Source organism: Mus caroli, unplaced genomic scaffold (genome assembly GCF_978045245.1).
Source record: "Mus caroli unplaced genomic scaffold, Mus_caroli_1 scaffold_3, whole genome shotgun sequence".
Taxonomy (NCBI): domain Eukaryota; kingdom Metazoa; phylum Chordata; class Mammalia; order Rodentia; family Muridae; genus Mus; species Mus caroli.
In genome coordinates, this window is record NW_028227258.1 from 56789299 (window position 1) to 56805846 (window position 16548).

General features: G+C 44.9%; 2 protein-coding genes across 4 annotated transcripts in view; both read left to right on the forward strand.

The window, feature by feature from the left end:
• The window catches only part of Hipk1 (homeodomain interacting protein kinase 1), a 51586-nt gene extending 39914 nt beyond the window's left edge, over positions 1–11672 (forward strand). For all 3 annotated transcript variants that reach the window (XM_021158974.3, XM_021158973.3, XM_085835606.1), the window contains exons 11-16: positions 694–836; positions 1222–1404; positions 2107–2313; positions 4525–4766; positions 6146–6276; positions 7107–11672. In XM_021158974.3, the coding sequence (XP_021014633.1) occupies positions 694–836; positions 1222–1404; positions 2107–2313; positions 4525–4766; positions 6146–6276; positions 7107–7595 (1395 nt within the window). In that variant the 3' untranslated portion in view covers positions 7596–11672. The remainder of the gene's footprint in view (positions 1–693; positions 837–1221; positions 1405–2106; positions 2314–4524; positions 4767–6145; positions 6277–7106) is intronic.
• A 1706-nt stretch (positions 11673–13378) lies between these two features.
• Olfml3 (olfactomedin like 3) lies at positions 13379–16033 on the forward strand. The gene is made up of 3 exons (XM_021158418.3): positions 13379–13637; positions 14196–14481; positions 14774–16033. Exons 1-3 carry the CDS (start codon positions 13488–13490, stop codon positions 15592–15594), a joined length of 1257 nt encoding a protein of 418 aa, XP_021014077.1. The 5' UTR covers positions 13379–13487; the 3' UTR covers positions 15595–16033.
• Positions 16034–16548: the final 515 nt, after the last annotated feature.

The following is a 16548-nucleotide window of genomic DNA, read 5'->3' on the forward strand; positions in this document are numbered from 1 at the left end:
GAAGTACAGAAAATGAATTTTTTACTCAGTCTATCCTAAGCACCATCATTGTCTCTTAGAACTATAAGTTCTCTGTTTTCCTGTAGCGATTAGTTTGGTGTTAAATTCTAATGATACATAAAACATATGTTTTGGGCAACCTTTGAAAATAATTTGGTGCTTTAAAAATTATTTAGAAAAATTTTTGTTCATTGACTTAATTTTTAATTCTATCATATAGCTAAAATAATGTTTTTATCTTTCTTTTGCTGATATCAGCTTATTTACCCAAGCATTTAGTATTTGGTCATCCATGTCTGCTATATTTTATTGGTTGAATTGATCTGTTTTCCTACCTGATTGGCATTCAGATTTTAGAATTTCTGTTTTCTAAGCCAGTCTTCCTATAGGCTTTTGTGAAAAGAATATTATTTCACTAGGGTTTCCTTGAGTCTCCATGTTCCTTTTCTTGACAGCACAGAGACCCATACCTGGGTCTGGTGGTCGCCAAAGGCATGCCAGCAGCCCCTCTCCCTTTCACTGCTCTGGCAGCCACCAGTAAGCCCTCTGCACTGCCTCTCTCCCCTTTTTAATCTCTGCAAGTTAACAATCTACATTTTTTTTTTTAAAGATACAACTTTTTCTTTCATCTGAAAAACAAAATAAAAAGCTACGAATGAGTCAAGTCTGGATCTTTTATGTGTTTCCTTGCAGCAAGCCTGGCCTGGAGGAACCCAACAAATTCTCCTGCCTTCAGCCTGGCAGCAGCTGCCCGGGGTAGCTCTGCACAACTCTGTCCAGCCTGCTGCAGTGATTCCAGAGGCCATGGGGAGCAGCCAACAGCTAGCTGACTGGAGGCAAGCACAAGCAGCCCACCCCTCCCTCTGCACATGTGGTGGGGGCCTAGAGAGGAGGAGTACTTGGTATGAAGAGACTAGGAAGAAAGGAAATTTATTATGTTTGAAGGCCTTTGAGAAAATGAGTCCTCATTCTAGAAAAAGAGTCAGAAGAAAAATAGCAGATATTTCTGAAATATAAGATTCTGTGATCAGGAATCATGAACTTCATATTTAAACAGGCCTTACCTGATTGGAAAGGACACAGTGAGATCTTAAAGCCTTACAATCCCAGCGCCTGACTGTAAAGAGTAAAAATAGCTGTGGTTAAATGGCTTTAATGCCCACTGGGTGCAGCATGTTAGTGGTCGGGGGGTCACTCTTCTGTTTCTTTATGTTGGCACAGGAATGGCCACTCTCATGGCAACCAGTACAGCACTATCATGCAACAGCCATCTTTGCTGACCAACCATGTGACCTTGGCCACTGCTCAGCCTCTGAATGTTGGTGTTGCCCATGTTGTCAGACAACAACAGTCTAGTTCCCTCCCTTCAAAGAAGAATAAGCAGTCTGCTCCAGTTTCATCCAAGTAAGTCTATGTTAGGTCCTGCGTTTAAAACTTGGAGAGTATCGTGGTCTGGCATTGGTCGTCATAGTATAGGTATTTTAGTTTGAAGTAGCAAGTACCTGCCAAGTTGAGCATGAGCTGATCTTTTCATCTGGGCGGTGTGTCCTCGATATAATCATCTTTTGTGTCTGCTGTCACTTTAGATCCAGGCCACTTTTATAATGTTTTAATTTTTGTTGTATTTACTATTTGTGTGATGTGAAGTAAAGTGAATGATTTTTGTGTGGTTGTGTGTGTGTGTGTGTGTGTGTGTGTGTGTGGTGAATATGCCTTGGCAGATAAATGTAGGTCAGAGGGCAATGTCCAAGAGTCAGTTCTCTCCTACCATATTAGTCCCTGGGATTGAACTCAGGCTATCAGGTTAGGGTGGGAAGCACTGAGCCTTCTGGCTAGACATGTTTTCATTTTTCTCCCTACTTTTATAGAGTAAAACTTAACCTGGGGACAGAGGTGCATAAACATACAAATTTTTATCTTTGGAAATATGTTCTTATTGGAATAGTAGCCAGAATGGTTAGTTTTTTATTAGAACTTTTATAGTTAAATGTATTATTGATTAGGTAAAGAAGAACCAGAAAGCAATTAGAAAGTCAGAGGAAGGAATGTGCAGTCGGAATGGTGGGGCAAGGGCCTGCTAGTCTTAACTTGTGAACCTTCCCACAGATCCTCTCTGGAAGTCCTGCCTTCTCAAGTTTATTCTCTGGTTGGGAGTAGTCCTCTTCGTACTACATCTTCTTATAATTCCCTAGTCCCTGTCCAAGACCAGCATCAGCCAATCATCATTCCAGATACTCCCAGCCCTCCTGTGAGTGTCATCACTATCCGTAGTGACACTGATGAAGAAGAGGACAACAAATACAAGCCCAATAGGTAAGCTAGGCAAAAGGTTGTCAGGCGTTGTCTGCCTTTGTTAACATCAGCACACCTTAAGTCATTGACTGATAGCTGTATTCAAGGGCAATTTTGACTGAAAACAAAAGACAAAGAGCAGACAGAAGAGAGGTAATTTGTAAGTATAGCTCTGGATAAGTTAGTCAAACACAGAAGTTCTCATAACTGAGCCTTGTCAAGTTCTCTTCAGTGTTATTCATCAATTAACTCAGGTTTGTATGGCTCCTCTGGCTTCAATTCATGTTAAGTTACAGGCGTGCTCCTAGCCTTCAGGGGGCTTATTCTGAAAACAGTTCGTTGTAGTGAATTAGGTAGGTAGATTATTTGAAACTTGCATATCTTATTCTGAGAAAGCTTCCCTGGGAGAGGGAGGACAGGACCCTCAGTTGGTCTGAAAACTGACGAAGCTTCCTTTTATCTAGCGTTTTTGCCAAGTATATTAGTTATTTTTCTGTTGCTGTGTAGAACATCTTGACAAAAAGCAACTCAGAAGCAAAATGGTACATTTTGGCTTAGAGGTTCAGAGAGCATAGACATGGCCAGTCTCATGGTGGGGAAGCCATGGAAGCAGGAGTGTGAGTCTGGACTGACAGGAAGCTGTCGGAGCACACTTGCTTCACATTGAAGAAGCAGACAAGGAACAGGAGGTGAAGCCAGGCTGTAAAATCTCAAAACCTCTCCGTGGTATGCTTTCTCTAGCAAAACTCCACCTCCAAAAGGTTCTGTTAGCTTCCCAAGCTTTGACACCAGCTGAGAACCAAGTCAGCTGATGGGGGACCCTCGGTATTCAAGCCACAACACTCCTTAACTAGGCAGTTTACTGAGTGGGTACCAGTAAGTTTAAGAACTATGCAGCGTGCCTTGATTGATCTGTGTGATGTTCTTTATTGAGCTTTTGGTGTCGTGTGACCTTTTACCTACAAAGGTAAATGTCGCATAGGAAAGTAAATTAAGAGACTTTATCAAATTATAACTAAGTGAGCTTTAAAGATTTATTAATTTCCAGGTATTGGTGGCATATGCCTTTAATTCTAGTACTCAGGAGGCAGAGGCAGGCAGATCTATAATGAGTTCAAAGGCAGCCTGGTCTACATTACAGATATTAGGCTAGCCAAAGGGGCTATACAGTAAGATCTTGTCTTAAAACAAAAAAAAAAAATTATGAATAAACAAATAAGCAAATAAGATAAAGATTTATTTATGCTCTTGTGTGTATGAGTTTGGGTGCCTGTGGGAGCTGAGGAGGACATGGGGTCCCTTGAAGCTGGGGTGATAGTGCTCATGAGCTGCCTGACTTAGGTGCTTAGAAACTGAGCTCTGGACACCGGAAAGAGCAACAAGCTCTTAATGAGCTGCCTCCAGCCTGCTGAGTGAAGTTTGAATGAACTTAGAAAAACAAAGTTAGAAAGCAGTTCAGGCCTTTTAGGTGAACTTGCAAGTCAGCTTTTGAAGGTGCTCATGAACTGATTTGGGGGAGAGAAAAAAAGTAAACGTTTTGGTGAAAGAAAGTGACAGACTAATAGGAAAAGTTACCTCTGAGGTGTGTGTAGCCCCTTGATTTCTCCAACTGAAGCCAATACTACTGAAAAATCAGGAAACTGAGAGCCATTTTGGAATCTTTTTCAGAGCAGCTCAGCTGGGCATGGGGGTACAGTACACACCTGTTATTTCAGCATTTCGGAAGCAGAGGCAGGAGAATTTGGGGTTTTAGGCCATACTGGGCTACATATGGCCAAGACTCTGCCTCAAACAAATGAAAAACAAAACCAGACCTACAGTGAGACGTTTGCTTAAAGACAGAAACCTTTGAGTCTAAGGAAATGATAAAGGAGAAAGAGCAGCGCTTGAAGACTATCACTGTCAGAGCTAAGAGGCAGCGGGAACTGTGGACTCCAAGATGGTTGTACCCTAGCTCTGCGTGCTGTCTTTCCTATTCATTCTTTGTATGATCTTGTATAAATCCCTTGTCTATGTTTTAATTTCCTTATCTACAATAGGGATGGGGTAATACTGTGCAGGGTTGAAAAGATTCCCCAGCTAGTTAGTGTGAGAAAGCAGTGCCTGATGCAGACTAATACTTAGCCTCTAGCTGCTGTGGTAACTGTCATCAACTGTTAGGAGAGAACTACAGACCAAGGAAGGCGCTGCTTAAAAGGGCAGTTATAACTGTCTGCATTTTCTTCTCCTCAGCTCGAGCCTGAAGGCGAGGTCTAATGTCATCAGTTATGTCACTGTCAATGATTCTCCAGACTCTGACTCCTCCCTGAGCAGCCCATATCCCACAGACACTCTGAGTGCTCTGCGGGGCAACAGTGGGACCCTTCTGGAGGGACCTGGCAGACCTGCAGCAGATGGCATCGGCACCCGTACTATCATTGTGCCTCCTTTGAAAACACAGCTTGGCGACTGCACTGTAGCAACACAGGCCTCAGGTAAGTTAGAATTGAATTTTCCTTGGATGTGCATATATTTAATATTTAGTTATATTATGCTAGTGGTTAAAACTAAGCATAGATATTTTTAAATAGTACTTAATTCAGAAATCAGTTCCCTACATTTTTCTTCCTACATTTATTTGCTTGGATTAATATGGGAATGAAGTTGTGTTTTGTGTCAGCATAGCGTTCTCAATATATTCACCTCTCGTGGAAAAAATTGATAAGACATTCTTTAGTAACAGGAAGCAGTTTGGCTTGCCACACCTGATTTGGACTTAATTATCTAGATAGAAAGGACTTGATAATACTAAAGATGACTGGGAGCTGAAGATGGTGAGTTAGTAGTTAAAAGTGCTTGCTCCTCTTCCAGAGGACCTGAATTTGATTTCTATTACCCACATCAGGCAGCATACCACTGCCTGTATAACTGTAGCTCAAGGGGAAGCAAGACCTTCTGGACTCTGTGGGCATCCTCAAACATAGACACACATACACACAAGGGTAAAAATCAAATAAAAGATTTTTAAATGACTTTAACATGCCCTTTTAGACTTTCAGCCGTAGCAGTAATACTTTTTAGTTTGATTTTCACCTAATTACTTTCATCTACTTTGTTTGCTGTTGGATACTGAGCTCAGGGCCCTTACTTTAGTTGTGTGTTCGTTGAGCAGTACTAGGGCAGTAACAAGTCCCAATTTCATAGCAGAGTTTACTCTTACTTACACCACTTCCCACTGCAAGCATCTCTGGTTGCTAGGCTTGCATGATTCTTAGCATCCTATTGGAAGTTTGGAGGAGATAAACCTTTCTTTACCTCTAAATGCAGAGAGGCCCAGGAAAGGCAGTCTGATGAGGCAGCTGCTTCCCATTGGCAACTTTATTGCAAAGGGAGGGAGGGATGTTTTTTGGTGTTAGAATAGCCATCTGTGTCTTACACTTAGTGTTTTATTATAGGTCATTCTACTTACTGTTTATAGGCCATGAAAGGGTTCTAATTTAAGAACACTTCTGTTAAGTCAGTGTACTTCTCTGTAGAGATAGTCTGCTGTCTTGAAGACAAGGTAGAACATAAAAGTACAGGCTCATTGGGGGCATGGAGTGTGTTCCCTGTATCTCTGTTTCCTTATGTGTAATAAGACATTAGATAGTTTTACTTAGGTTGCTATTTAAGGATCTCTGTGGGTTTGTGGCAACACAGAAAAGAGGTGGATAAAACAGTTTTTGTTGTTCTGGTACAAATGTAATTGAGGAAGTAAGCTGTACTGAAACTTAACTCTAGCAAATGACAGACAGAATGAAATGACAGACAGAATGTGACCTAATGTGATACTCTAAGGTTAGATGAGTGCTTCTAAACCTTGACTCCTTTTTAGGTCTCCTTAGCAGTAAGACCAAGCCAGTGGCTTCAGTGAGTGGGCAGTCATCTGGATGCTGTATCACTCCCACAGGGTACCGGGCTCAGCGAGGGGGAGCCAGCGCGGTGCAGCCACTCAACCTTAGCCAGGTAAGCGCTAGGGGCTGCTACCTTCTGTTTGAGTTCTTCCCTGTTGTTACTCTTTGGAGAACCCTGCTTCTGGCTGGACCGCTGAATAAAGCCAAATGAAGCTCCTTTTGTGTCAAACCTCTGGTGTTCTGTGGCTGGCGTCGTACCTGCATGTGCTACGTCTCTTCATCTGATCAGTGAGTGTGAGGAGATGTACTGCACCGCCATACATGCTTTGAACCAGATTCTCCCTTTATCCTCAGGCCATAAGTAACTGGAGCCTTATACTCTTTACCTGAGTCAAGACAGAGAAAGCCACTTACTTAAATCAGCGGTTGTAATTCTAACTGTTCCTAGAGCTTGGGACACGCCCTGCCGTGTGATCCTCTGATGGGATAGTGAGGGCTTGTGTAATGTCTGTCAGAAGTGAGTATCAGAATGAGGGTTTAGCTGGTAGGCGAGAGAGTGGAGATCACACGCAGGTGCAGATGGAAGTTGAGTTAGCGCATGCCCTTGAGGTTCCATCCTGAGCCGAGGCGAGCTTAGAGGACAAGAAACCAGTAAGAAAAGTCAGTTAACAAAACCCCGCTGATTCCAGGACAGGATGACCTAAGTCACTAACCTGTAGCTGTGGAAGAACCCCCACTTCCTCTCCTACTTTTATGCTCTTGCCTTCTTCCTGAGCCGAGTTAGGATCTGTTCTTCCAAGAGGCAGAGGCATAGTTGGCTCAATTAGCTTCCATTGCCTGACTGGGAGATTCCAGAAACAATACCTGTGAGACCCTCAAGGCCTTTGGCGCCATGAACCAGAGTGACCTCAAGATTCCTCATTCCCTTCTTCCTCCTTCCAGAACCAGCAGCCATCGTCAGCTTCAACCTCGCAGGAAAGAAGCAGCAACCCTGCTCCCCGCAGACAGCAGGCATTTGTGGCCCCGCTCTCCCAAGCCCCCTACGCCTTCCAGCATGGCAGCCCACTGCACTCGACGGGGCACCCACACTTGGCCCCAGCCCCTGCTCACCTGCCAAGCCAGCCTCACCTGTATACGTACGCTGCCCCCACTTCTGCTGCTGCATTGGGCTCCACCAGTTCCATTGCTCATCTGTTCTCCCCCCAGGGTTCCTCAAGGCATGCTGCAGCTTATACCACACACCCTAGCACTCTGGTGCATCAGGTTCCTGTCAGTGTCGGGCCCAGCCTCCTCACTTCTGCCAGTGTGGCCCCTGCTCAGTACCAACACCAGTTTGCCACTCAGTCCTACATCGGGTCTTCCCGAGGCTCAACAATTTACACTGGATACCCGCTGAGTCCTACCAAGATCAGTCAGTATTCTTACTTGTAGTTGATGAGCACGAGGGGGGGCTCCGTGGCTGCCTGCCTCTAGCCCTGAGTTCTTAATGGGCTCTGGAGAGCGCCTCCATTATCTCCTCATGAAAGTTCCTAGCCAGCAGCGTGTTCTGCAGGGGCCCACTGAAGCAGAAGGCTTTTCTCTGGGGAACAGCTCTCAGTGTTGACTGCATTGTTGTAGTCTCCCAAGTCTGCCCTATTTTTTTAATTCTTTATTCTTGTGACAGCGTTTTTGGACGTTGGAAGAGCTCAGAAGCCCATCTTCTGCAGTTACCAAGGAAGAAAGATCGTTCTGAAGTTACCCTCTGTCATACATTTGGTCTCTTTGACTTGGTTTCTATAAATGTTTTTAAAATGAAGTAAAGCTCTTCTTTACGAGGGGAAATGCTGACTTGAAATCCTGTAACAGATGAGAAAGAGTCATTACTTTTTGTTTGTTTAAAAAACTAAAACACAAGACTTCCTTGCCTTTTATTTTGAAAGCAGCTTAGCAAGGCTGTGCTTATGGCACATGGAAACTGAGAGTGATTTCATTTTCATGTCGTGCTGTCCTTACTGGGCAGTTGTTAGGGTTTTAGTACAACGAATACTGAAACCTGTGCAGCTGCTGGGCTGCTGGGAAGGAAGGTGAGGGTGAGGACTGTGCCCACCAGGATTCATTCTAAATGAAGACCATGAATTCAAGTCCTCCTCCTCTCTCTAGTTTAACTTCAATTCTCCTTATAGAAAAGCCAGTGAGGTGGTGAGTGTATGCTGGTGGTTTGCATACAATAGTATGCAAAATCTCTCTAAAGTGAGATACTGGCACTGATAAACATTGCCTAAGATTTCTATGAATTTTCAATAAATAATACACGTCTGTGTTTTCCTCATCTCTCCCTTCTGTTTCATGTGACTTATTTGAGGGGAAAACTAAAGAAACTAAAACCAGATAAGTTGTGTATAGCTTTTATACTTTAAAGTAGCTTCCTTTGTATGCCAACAGCAAATTGAATGCTCTCTAAGACTTATATAATAAGTGCATGTAGGAATTGCAGAAGATATTTTAAAAGTTTATTACTGAATTTAAAAATATTTTAGAAGTTTTGTAATGGTGGTGTTTTAATATTTTGCATAATTAAATATGTACATATTGATTAGAAGAAATATAACAATTTTTCCTCTAACCCAAAATGTTATTTGTAATCAAATGTGTAGTGATTACACTTGAATTGTGTATCTAGTGTGTATCTGATCCTCCAGTGTTACCCCGGAGATGGATTATGTCTCCATTGTATTTAAACCAAAATGAACTGATACTTGTTGGAATGTATGTGAACTAATTGCAATTCTATTAGAGCATATTACTGTAGTGCTGAGAGAGCAGGGGCATTGCCTACAGAGAGGAGACCTTGGGATTGTTTGCACAGGTGTGTCTGGTGAGGATTGTTCAGTGTGTGTCTTTTCCTTCCTCCTCTCCTCTCTCCCTTATTGTAGTGCCTTATATGATAATGTAGTGGTTAATAGAGTTTACAGTGAGCTTGCCTTAGGATGACCAGCAAGCCCCAGTGGACCCCAAGCTGTTCGCTGGGATTTAACAGAACAGGTTTAGTAGCTGTGTTGTGTAAATGCGTTCGTTGTTCTCAGTCTCCCTACCGACAGTGACAAGTCAAAGCCGCAGCTTTCCTCCTTAACTGCCACCTCTGTCCCATTCCATTCAGTTCTCACAGAAGCATTCCCCAATGTGGCTCTCTCACTGTACCTTGCTACCTGGCTTCTGTGAGAGTTCAGGAAGCAGGCGAGAGAACAGTGACGCCAGTGCTAAATATGCATATTTGAAGGTTTGTGCAATCACTTAGGATGGGATTCCTTTTCTCTCTTCCATGTGATATGATAGTCCTTTCTGTGCATAGTTGTCGTTCCTGGTAAACTTTGCTTGTTTTTTGGGGTTGTTTTTTTGTTTTGTTTTGTTTTGTTTTGTTTTTAAAGCATGTAACAGATGTTTATACCAAAGAGCCTGTTGTATTGCTTAATATGTCCCCATACTACGAGAAGGGTTTTGTAGAACTACTGGTGACAAGAAGCTCACAGAAAGGTTTCTTAATTAGTGACGAATATGAAAAAGAAAGCAAAACCTCTTGAATCCGAACGATTCCTGAGGTTTCTTTGGGACAACATGTTGTTCTTGGGGCCCCTCTCGCTGTAAAATTGTCCTAGTATTCAACCCTTCTATGGATTTGGGTCAAGTTGAAGGTACTAGGGGTGGGGACATTTCTTGCCCATGAGGGATTTGTGGGGAGGAGGTTAACCCTAAGCTACAGATGTGGTCCACCTGAATTGAAAATTATATCTGAGTGGTAATTCTAGGATTGGTTCTGTGTAGGTGGTGTCAGGGAGGTGCAGGATGGAGATGGGAGATTTCATGGAACCCGGTCAGGAAAGTTCTGAACCAGGTGGAACACCGAGGGGCTGTCAACGAACTTGGAGTTTCTTCATCATGGGGAGGAAGAGTTTCCAGGGCAGGGCAGGTAGTCAGTTTAGCCTGCCAGCAACGTGGTGTGTGTTGTCTTTTCTTTAATCATTATATTAGGCTGTGCGTTCAGCAGTCTGTTGGTTGAGATAACCACGCATCATTGTGTAGTTTGTCACTAGTGTTATACTGTGTGTGATCTTTGTGTTTCCTTTCCCCCAAGCATTCTGGGTTTTTCATAATTTAAATACAGTTCTAGTTTCTAGGCAAACATTTTTTTTTAACCTTTTCTCTACAAGGGACAAGATTTATTGTTTTTATAGGAATGAGATGCAGAGAAAAAACAAACCAACCCTGTCCCCACCTCCTAATCTCCCTAATCCAATAAGCAGTTATTGAAGATGGGAGTCTTTATGGGAAAAGAGGATGCCTAGGAGTTTGCATCGTTACCTGAGACATCTGGCTAGCAATGTGACTTTACAGACTTTGAGTTTGTCACTCTGCAAACTGACATTTCAGATTTTCCTAGATAACCCATCTGTGTCTGCTGAATGTGTATGCGCCAGACAAAGTTTTACATTCATTCCGTCCTGGGGCTTAACATTGACTGCTTGCCCTGATGGAGTGGAGGAAAGCCCTATGAGCATAGGGCTGACCTGGGTCGGCATTGCCCGACCTGGGAACAGCTTAAGGCTTTAAACCTTCTCTTAGAACATGCATTTCCAGTTTCTCCCTTCCCAGGTGAGAGAGGAACTGGAAGGGTTGCATAGGCACACACCAGGACACTTAGTCACTCCAGAGTCCCCAGTTGCAACTAGGAGGTGGTTACCCTGTTAACCCCAAGAAGAAGAACCCCATTTCAAACAGTTCTGGCCATTGAGAGCCTGCTTTTGTGGTTGCTCATCCATCATCCTCCGCTAGAGGGGCTTAGCCAGGCCAGCACAGTAATGTCTGTTCTATTCTGCATTAGTATGCAGGAATCTACTAGTTGAGATGGTTTGTTTTAGGATAGGAGATGAAATTGCCTCTCGGTGACAGGAATGGCCAAACCTGCTTTGTGTTTTTTTTTAACTGATGGATGGTGCAGCATGTCTCCATGTTTCCATGGTTGTTTGTTGCTAAACTTTATATAATGTGTGGTTTCAATTCAGCTTGAAAAATAATCTCACTATATGTAGCAGTACATTCTATGTACATTATATGTAATGTTAGTATTTCTGCTTTGAATCCTTGATATTGCAATGGAATTCCTACTTTATTAAATGTATTTGATATGCTAGTTCCTGTGTGTGGTTAAACTTTCTTTCTTTCTCCCTTTTCTGGTTGTGTGCTTCCTTTACAACAAGCTTCTAGAAAGAGGTAGTTCTGAGAATTACTGATCTATGTTTGTAATGCAGGTGTACTTAGGGAGTATGTAAAATAATCATTTTAACAAAAGAAATAGCTATTTAAAATTTAATACTAACTATGGGAAAAGGGTCCATTGTGTAAAACATAGTTTATCTTTGGATTCGTTGTTGTCTTTGGTTTTACAAAGTAGCTTGTATTTTCAGTATTTTCTACATAATATGGTAAAAAAGTAGAGCAGTTGCAATGCATCAATAAAATGGGTAAATTTTCTGACTGTGGCTGGTTTCAATTCTGTGTTAGGACATCGAGGGGACCGACACGTGGCCTCTTTGAAGTGCCTAAGCATTCTGTTTGAACATGAGTAGAACACTGCTACATTGGCACATCTTTGTACACATTTCCATACTGGAAATGAATACAGTTCTGTAGGAAGTATTTCCCTGACTCTGACCCCTTGAAAAGGCAGATGCTTTTGAGATAAACTAACTTCATTTCCTAGCTAATGACACCAAACATTCAAATCAGCACAGTGAAAATGAAACTTAGGGAAAGATATTTTTGTCTGTCTCCTTAGGCCCTGTTAGAGCTGTCACCTCTTCAGGGACGGCTCTGTGGCAATGCACCTGCTGCTCTTATGAAGGGACTGAGTTCCATTCCCAGCACCCAGTCAGACCCTCACACGTGATTTATAACTCGCTGCAGGGCGCTGGCCTATGCACACCCACACAGAGACACATAATGAACAAGAAGAACCTCTGATCCAATTTCTCTTGATTCCAAAGTGAACAAAATTTTCTCCTGAAAAGAAACAGGAATTTGTCTGATTAATCACTGCAGGCCCCTTTGTAAATGCTGCATATTTGACTTCTCCTGATGTATGTTCCTCCCTAGCTCCCCTGTAGCTTTAGCTGGAGGGAAAGGAGGAACATGGGCTGGAGAGAAGGCTTAGTAGTAGTCGAGTGTACTGTTCTTTCAGAGGAGAGGGGCTCAGTGCTCAGGAACAATAGGCAGCGCACAATCTCCTAAAATTCACCTCTGGAAGATCTGACACCCTCTTCTGGTCCCCACGGGTACCTGTATCCCATGCAGATACCTGCATACAGACACATAAAAGCATACATAACTGAAAAAACATTTTTTTTTTACTTAATTTTAAAGAAATGAGAGACTTACAAAAACCCTACTGAACCATAACCAAGAAAGGTGATTAATAGTCTGTTCTCTCCCAGTGATAGGAAGGTCAGAACATATTTGTTTTAGTTTAGACTATGTTGTACATATTTTTTTTTTCAGGTTTCTCCCCTAAATCCATGAATGTAAACTAGCATGTCCTTGCTATTTGGGAAATACCTGGAAAGTCATGTGAAGGATATTTAAGTCAGCTAGCTTAAAACAAAAACAAAAAACCCCACCTCCACTTCTCAACAACCCCCAGTTTTGTTTCTATTCCTTTCCTTGGGCTAAATCAGAGATTTGGTAGGGAGCCCTGTGATTTGGCTTGCTTAGGTAGAGATTCTCCACACGCTCAAGTCCTAGCCTGATTTCTTTGCCATGGGAGATGGCCCCAGAATTCTCAGCACAAGGTGGCGCCAATGAGCTATAGAAAGTTGACTTCCCTCTGCCCCAGCCCCCATCCCCTCAAACCTCATCTCCTGTGTTTCTGGCTTCACTGAACAAGGCAGAAAATCCACTCTGTTATTTCTGGAGAAGGGATAGGTTAATGAAGGGTGCTGGGTTCTTACAAAGTCAGCACTGGAAGCCCTCTCCTAAAACGAATGGAGTTTGCTGAGTTTCCGGGGGGTCTCCGCTTCCTGCAGCTTGCTCCTTTTTCAGAAGGCCTCTGCCTCCAGATTGCCATCTCTCCCCTTTCCGGAGGAGTTCACAAGTCTAAGTTGCTGGTAGTTAAGGCTTCTGGCGACTGTGCAAAGGGGCCATCTGTGTTTGATCAGGCCAGGCGGGAAGGAGGGGGTGGGGGTTGTAAAGAGACTGAAAGCATTCCAGAGTAGTGAGAGACACCAGAGATGGGAAGGAGGAGGCCCCGCCCCCTCCCCGCCCCCAGAGCTAACGGGCTGGAGGGAAAGAGGCCGAATGCACACTCCTCCTCTGGCCCCACTTAAGGCTGCCATGGGGCCCAGTGCTCCTCTGCTGCTCCTCTTCTTTTTGTCATGGATCGGACCCCTTCAGGGACAGCAGCACCACCTTGTGGAGTACATGGAACGCCGACTAGCTGCCTTAGAGGTGAGGGACTTGTTTCTCTTCTCACCCGGGATAAGTAAACATCTATAGGTGCAACTAACTGTCAGGGCTCTGGGAGTGACAAGTTCGGGTTGTGTGAGAAATGACGAGTAGCCTCCTAACTACAGACTTTTATTTCCCCAACATAAGACAATTGCCCAGCAAATAAACACAACACCGCTCCCTCAGATTAGATGGAATAAGGGGGCAGGGGAAATGAGAGTCAGAATCAGGCTGCATCTATGCTGCTATACTGTTCAAGTTTCCCAGGCAATCTGCCTGCAACTTCCTGTCCATTTCTTCCCCACACCCCACATCTACTCCCTTTTGGACAATTTGAAGTCTGTAGCATCCTAATTTCCTGGAGGCTCAGATCACTGAGAACGCAAGGCGAATTAAGCCAGGTTCCTCGGATGGGATGGTACCACTGACTAGTTTCCTTTGCTGTGGGAGCATGGCTGAGCTGGTCCCTTTCCTGGTCCTGACTCCCTGGCTGGGCCTCTGCTTGCCTGGGAGCTATAAACCTGCAACTCCCCCTCCCTGACTCCCCGATCCCTTCAGGAACGGCTGGCCCAGTGCCAGGAACAGAGTAGTCGGCATGCTGCCGAGCTCCGGGACTTCAAAAACAAGATGCTGCCTCTCCTGGAGGTGGCAGAGAAGGAGCGAGAGACCCTCAGAACTGAAGCAGACTCCATCTCAGGAAGAGTGGACCGTCTTGAAAGGGAGGTAGACTATCTGGAGACACAGAACCCAGCTTTGCCCTGTGTAGAGCTGGATGAGAAGGTGACTGGAGGTCCTGGAGCCAAAGGCAAGGGCCGAAGAAATGAGAAATACGATATGGTGACAGGTAAGTGATCCCACAGAGGTCCAGACAGTTTCACAACTCCCCTTTCCTGCTTTTCTTCTTGTCCCAAGCCACCATAGCTCTATCTTTCAGAATGACACATTCATTGAGAGTTTCTAGAGGCCTGTCCTTTATCGGTACTCCATCTCTCAACCTTCCTCCGTGAGTGGACACATGCAGGGAAAAGTGTGTCTCTGTTCTCCAGATGGCCCACTCTGGGGGAAGTTCCTGTTATACACATCTAATTCTTGGCCTCTGTTTCCTTCTCCTGTGCTTTCTCCTCTTCCCCCACTAGACTGTAGCTACACAGTCTCTCAGGTGAGGTCAATGAAGATCCTGAAGCGGTTTGGTGGTTCATCTGGCCTATGGACCAAGGATCCGCTGGGGCCAGCAGAGAAGATCTACGTGTTAGACGGCACCCAGAATGACACGGCGTTTGTTTTCCCAAGGCTGCGTGACTTCACCCTTGCCATGGCTGCCCGGAAAGCTTCCCGAATTCGGGTGCCCTTCCCCTGGGTAGGCACGGGGCAGCTGGTGTACGGTGGCTTCCTTTATTATGCTCGAAGGCCTCCTGGAGGACCTGGAGGGGGTGGTGAATTGGAGAACACTCTGCAGCTGATCAAATTTCACTTGGCAAACCGAACAGTGGTGGATAGCTCAGTGTTCCCTGCGGAGAGCCTGATACCCCCCTACGGGCTGACAGCAGATACATATATCGACCTGGCAGCTGATGAGGAGGGCCTGTGGGCTGTCTATGCCACTCGAGATGATGACAGGCATTTGTGTCTAGCCAAGTTAGACCCACAGACACTTGACACAGAGCAGCAGTGGGACACACCATGTCCCAGAGAGAATGCAGAGGCTGCGTTTGTCATCTGTGGGACCCTGTACGTTGTCTATAACACCCGCCCTGCCAGTAGGGCTCGTATTCAGTGTTCCTTCGATGCCAGTGGTACTCTCGCCCCTGAAAGGGCAGCACTCTCCTATTTTCCACGCCGATATGGTGCCCATGCCAGCCTTCGCTATAACCCCCGTGAGCGCCAGCTGTATGCCTGGGATGATGGCTACCAGATTGTCTACAAATTGGAGATGAAGAAGAAGGAGGAGGAGGTTTAAGCAGCTAGCCTTGTGCTCTTGATTCTTATGCCCAGACATTTATATTCCTGTGAGATCTCCTGCAGTTCATTCTTCAAAACGAAGGCCAGTGGTGGTAGCTCATATACCCTAAGTTTTAAAGGACAACCAAATCCTCGTGCCCCTCTGTTTTATGCAGAACTCCAGATCCTGGGTAGCATTTTAGAACTGAATAGCAAACAAACACCCTGAATCTTCACTCCTGCCCTATGTCCACAAAGTTTAGTTCCAAACTCAGAGCCCTGTCCTTTGGAGAGGGTCAACCCCAGACAGCAGGCGACAGCATGCTTGCCCTCAGTATGACCCAAGGGAGAGAACTCAGAGACAAAGCTGCCCTCCCTCCCTTCCCCCTCCAGTGTAAGGGAGAATGGGGCTTTCCCCACATCACTTTGTATGGTAACAGTTTGCATTAAAAGAAAAACCCACCATTCCTCTCTGGTGTATTTGGGGTAGCCCTCTGATCAGAGTTCTCGTGGTTCTGCCTTCTTCCTCCTGCCCCAGTCTCTGCTCCTTAGCCACGTTAGGGCTGGGCTGGCCCCCCTTAGCTCCCTCGGGAACTTCTCTAGTTACACATTTTACTGTGGGGCACTGTTGGACAAAGGCCTCCCCCTCCACACTCATGTGCTCCACAGCAGCCGCAGAGAACCAGCAATGGCACTCAGCCTCTGACTGCTGGACACTGGAGCCCAGAGCCAGGGCTTCCCATTCCACCTCTTGGTGGATTTTGAACCAGAAAGTGACTCTTACTGGCTGTGGAGTCTAGTGTAGAAACCAGCGTGCAGTATCCATGTGTGTCTAGCCTCACCTCTGAAGTGGATTCTGTCTCTGAGCCCAAGTCCCCACTCCCACCTCCAGCACTGGGTCTTCCTGGGTCTGGGTTGCACAATCCTTGGTCTGAGCCGCTCCGATTTTCCTGCTGCCACAGCGTCTGCGGTT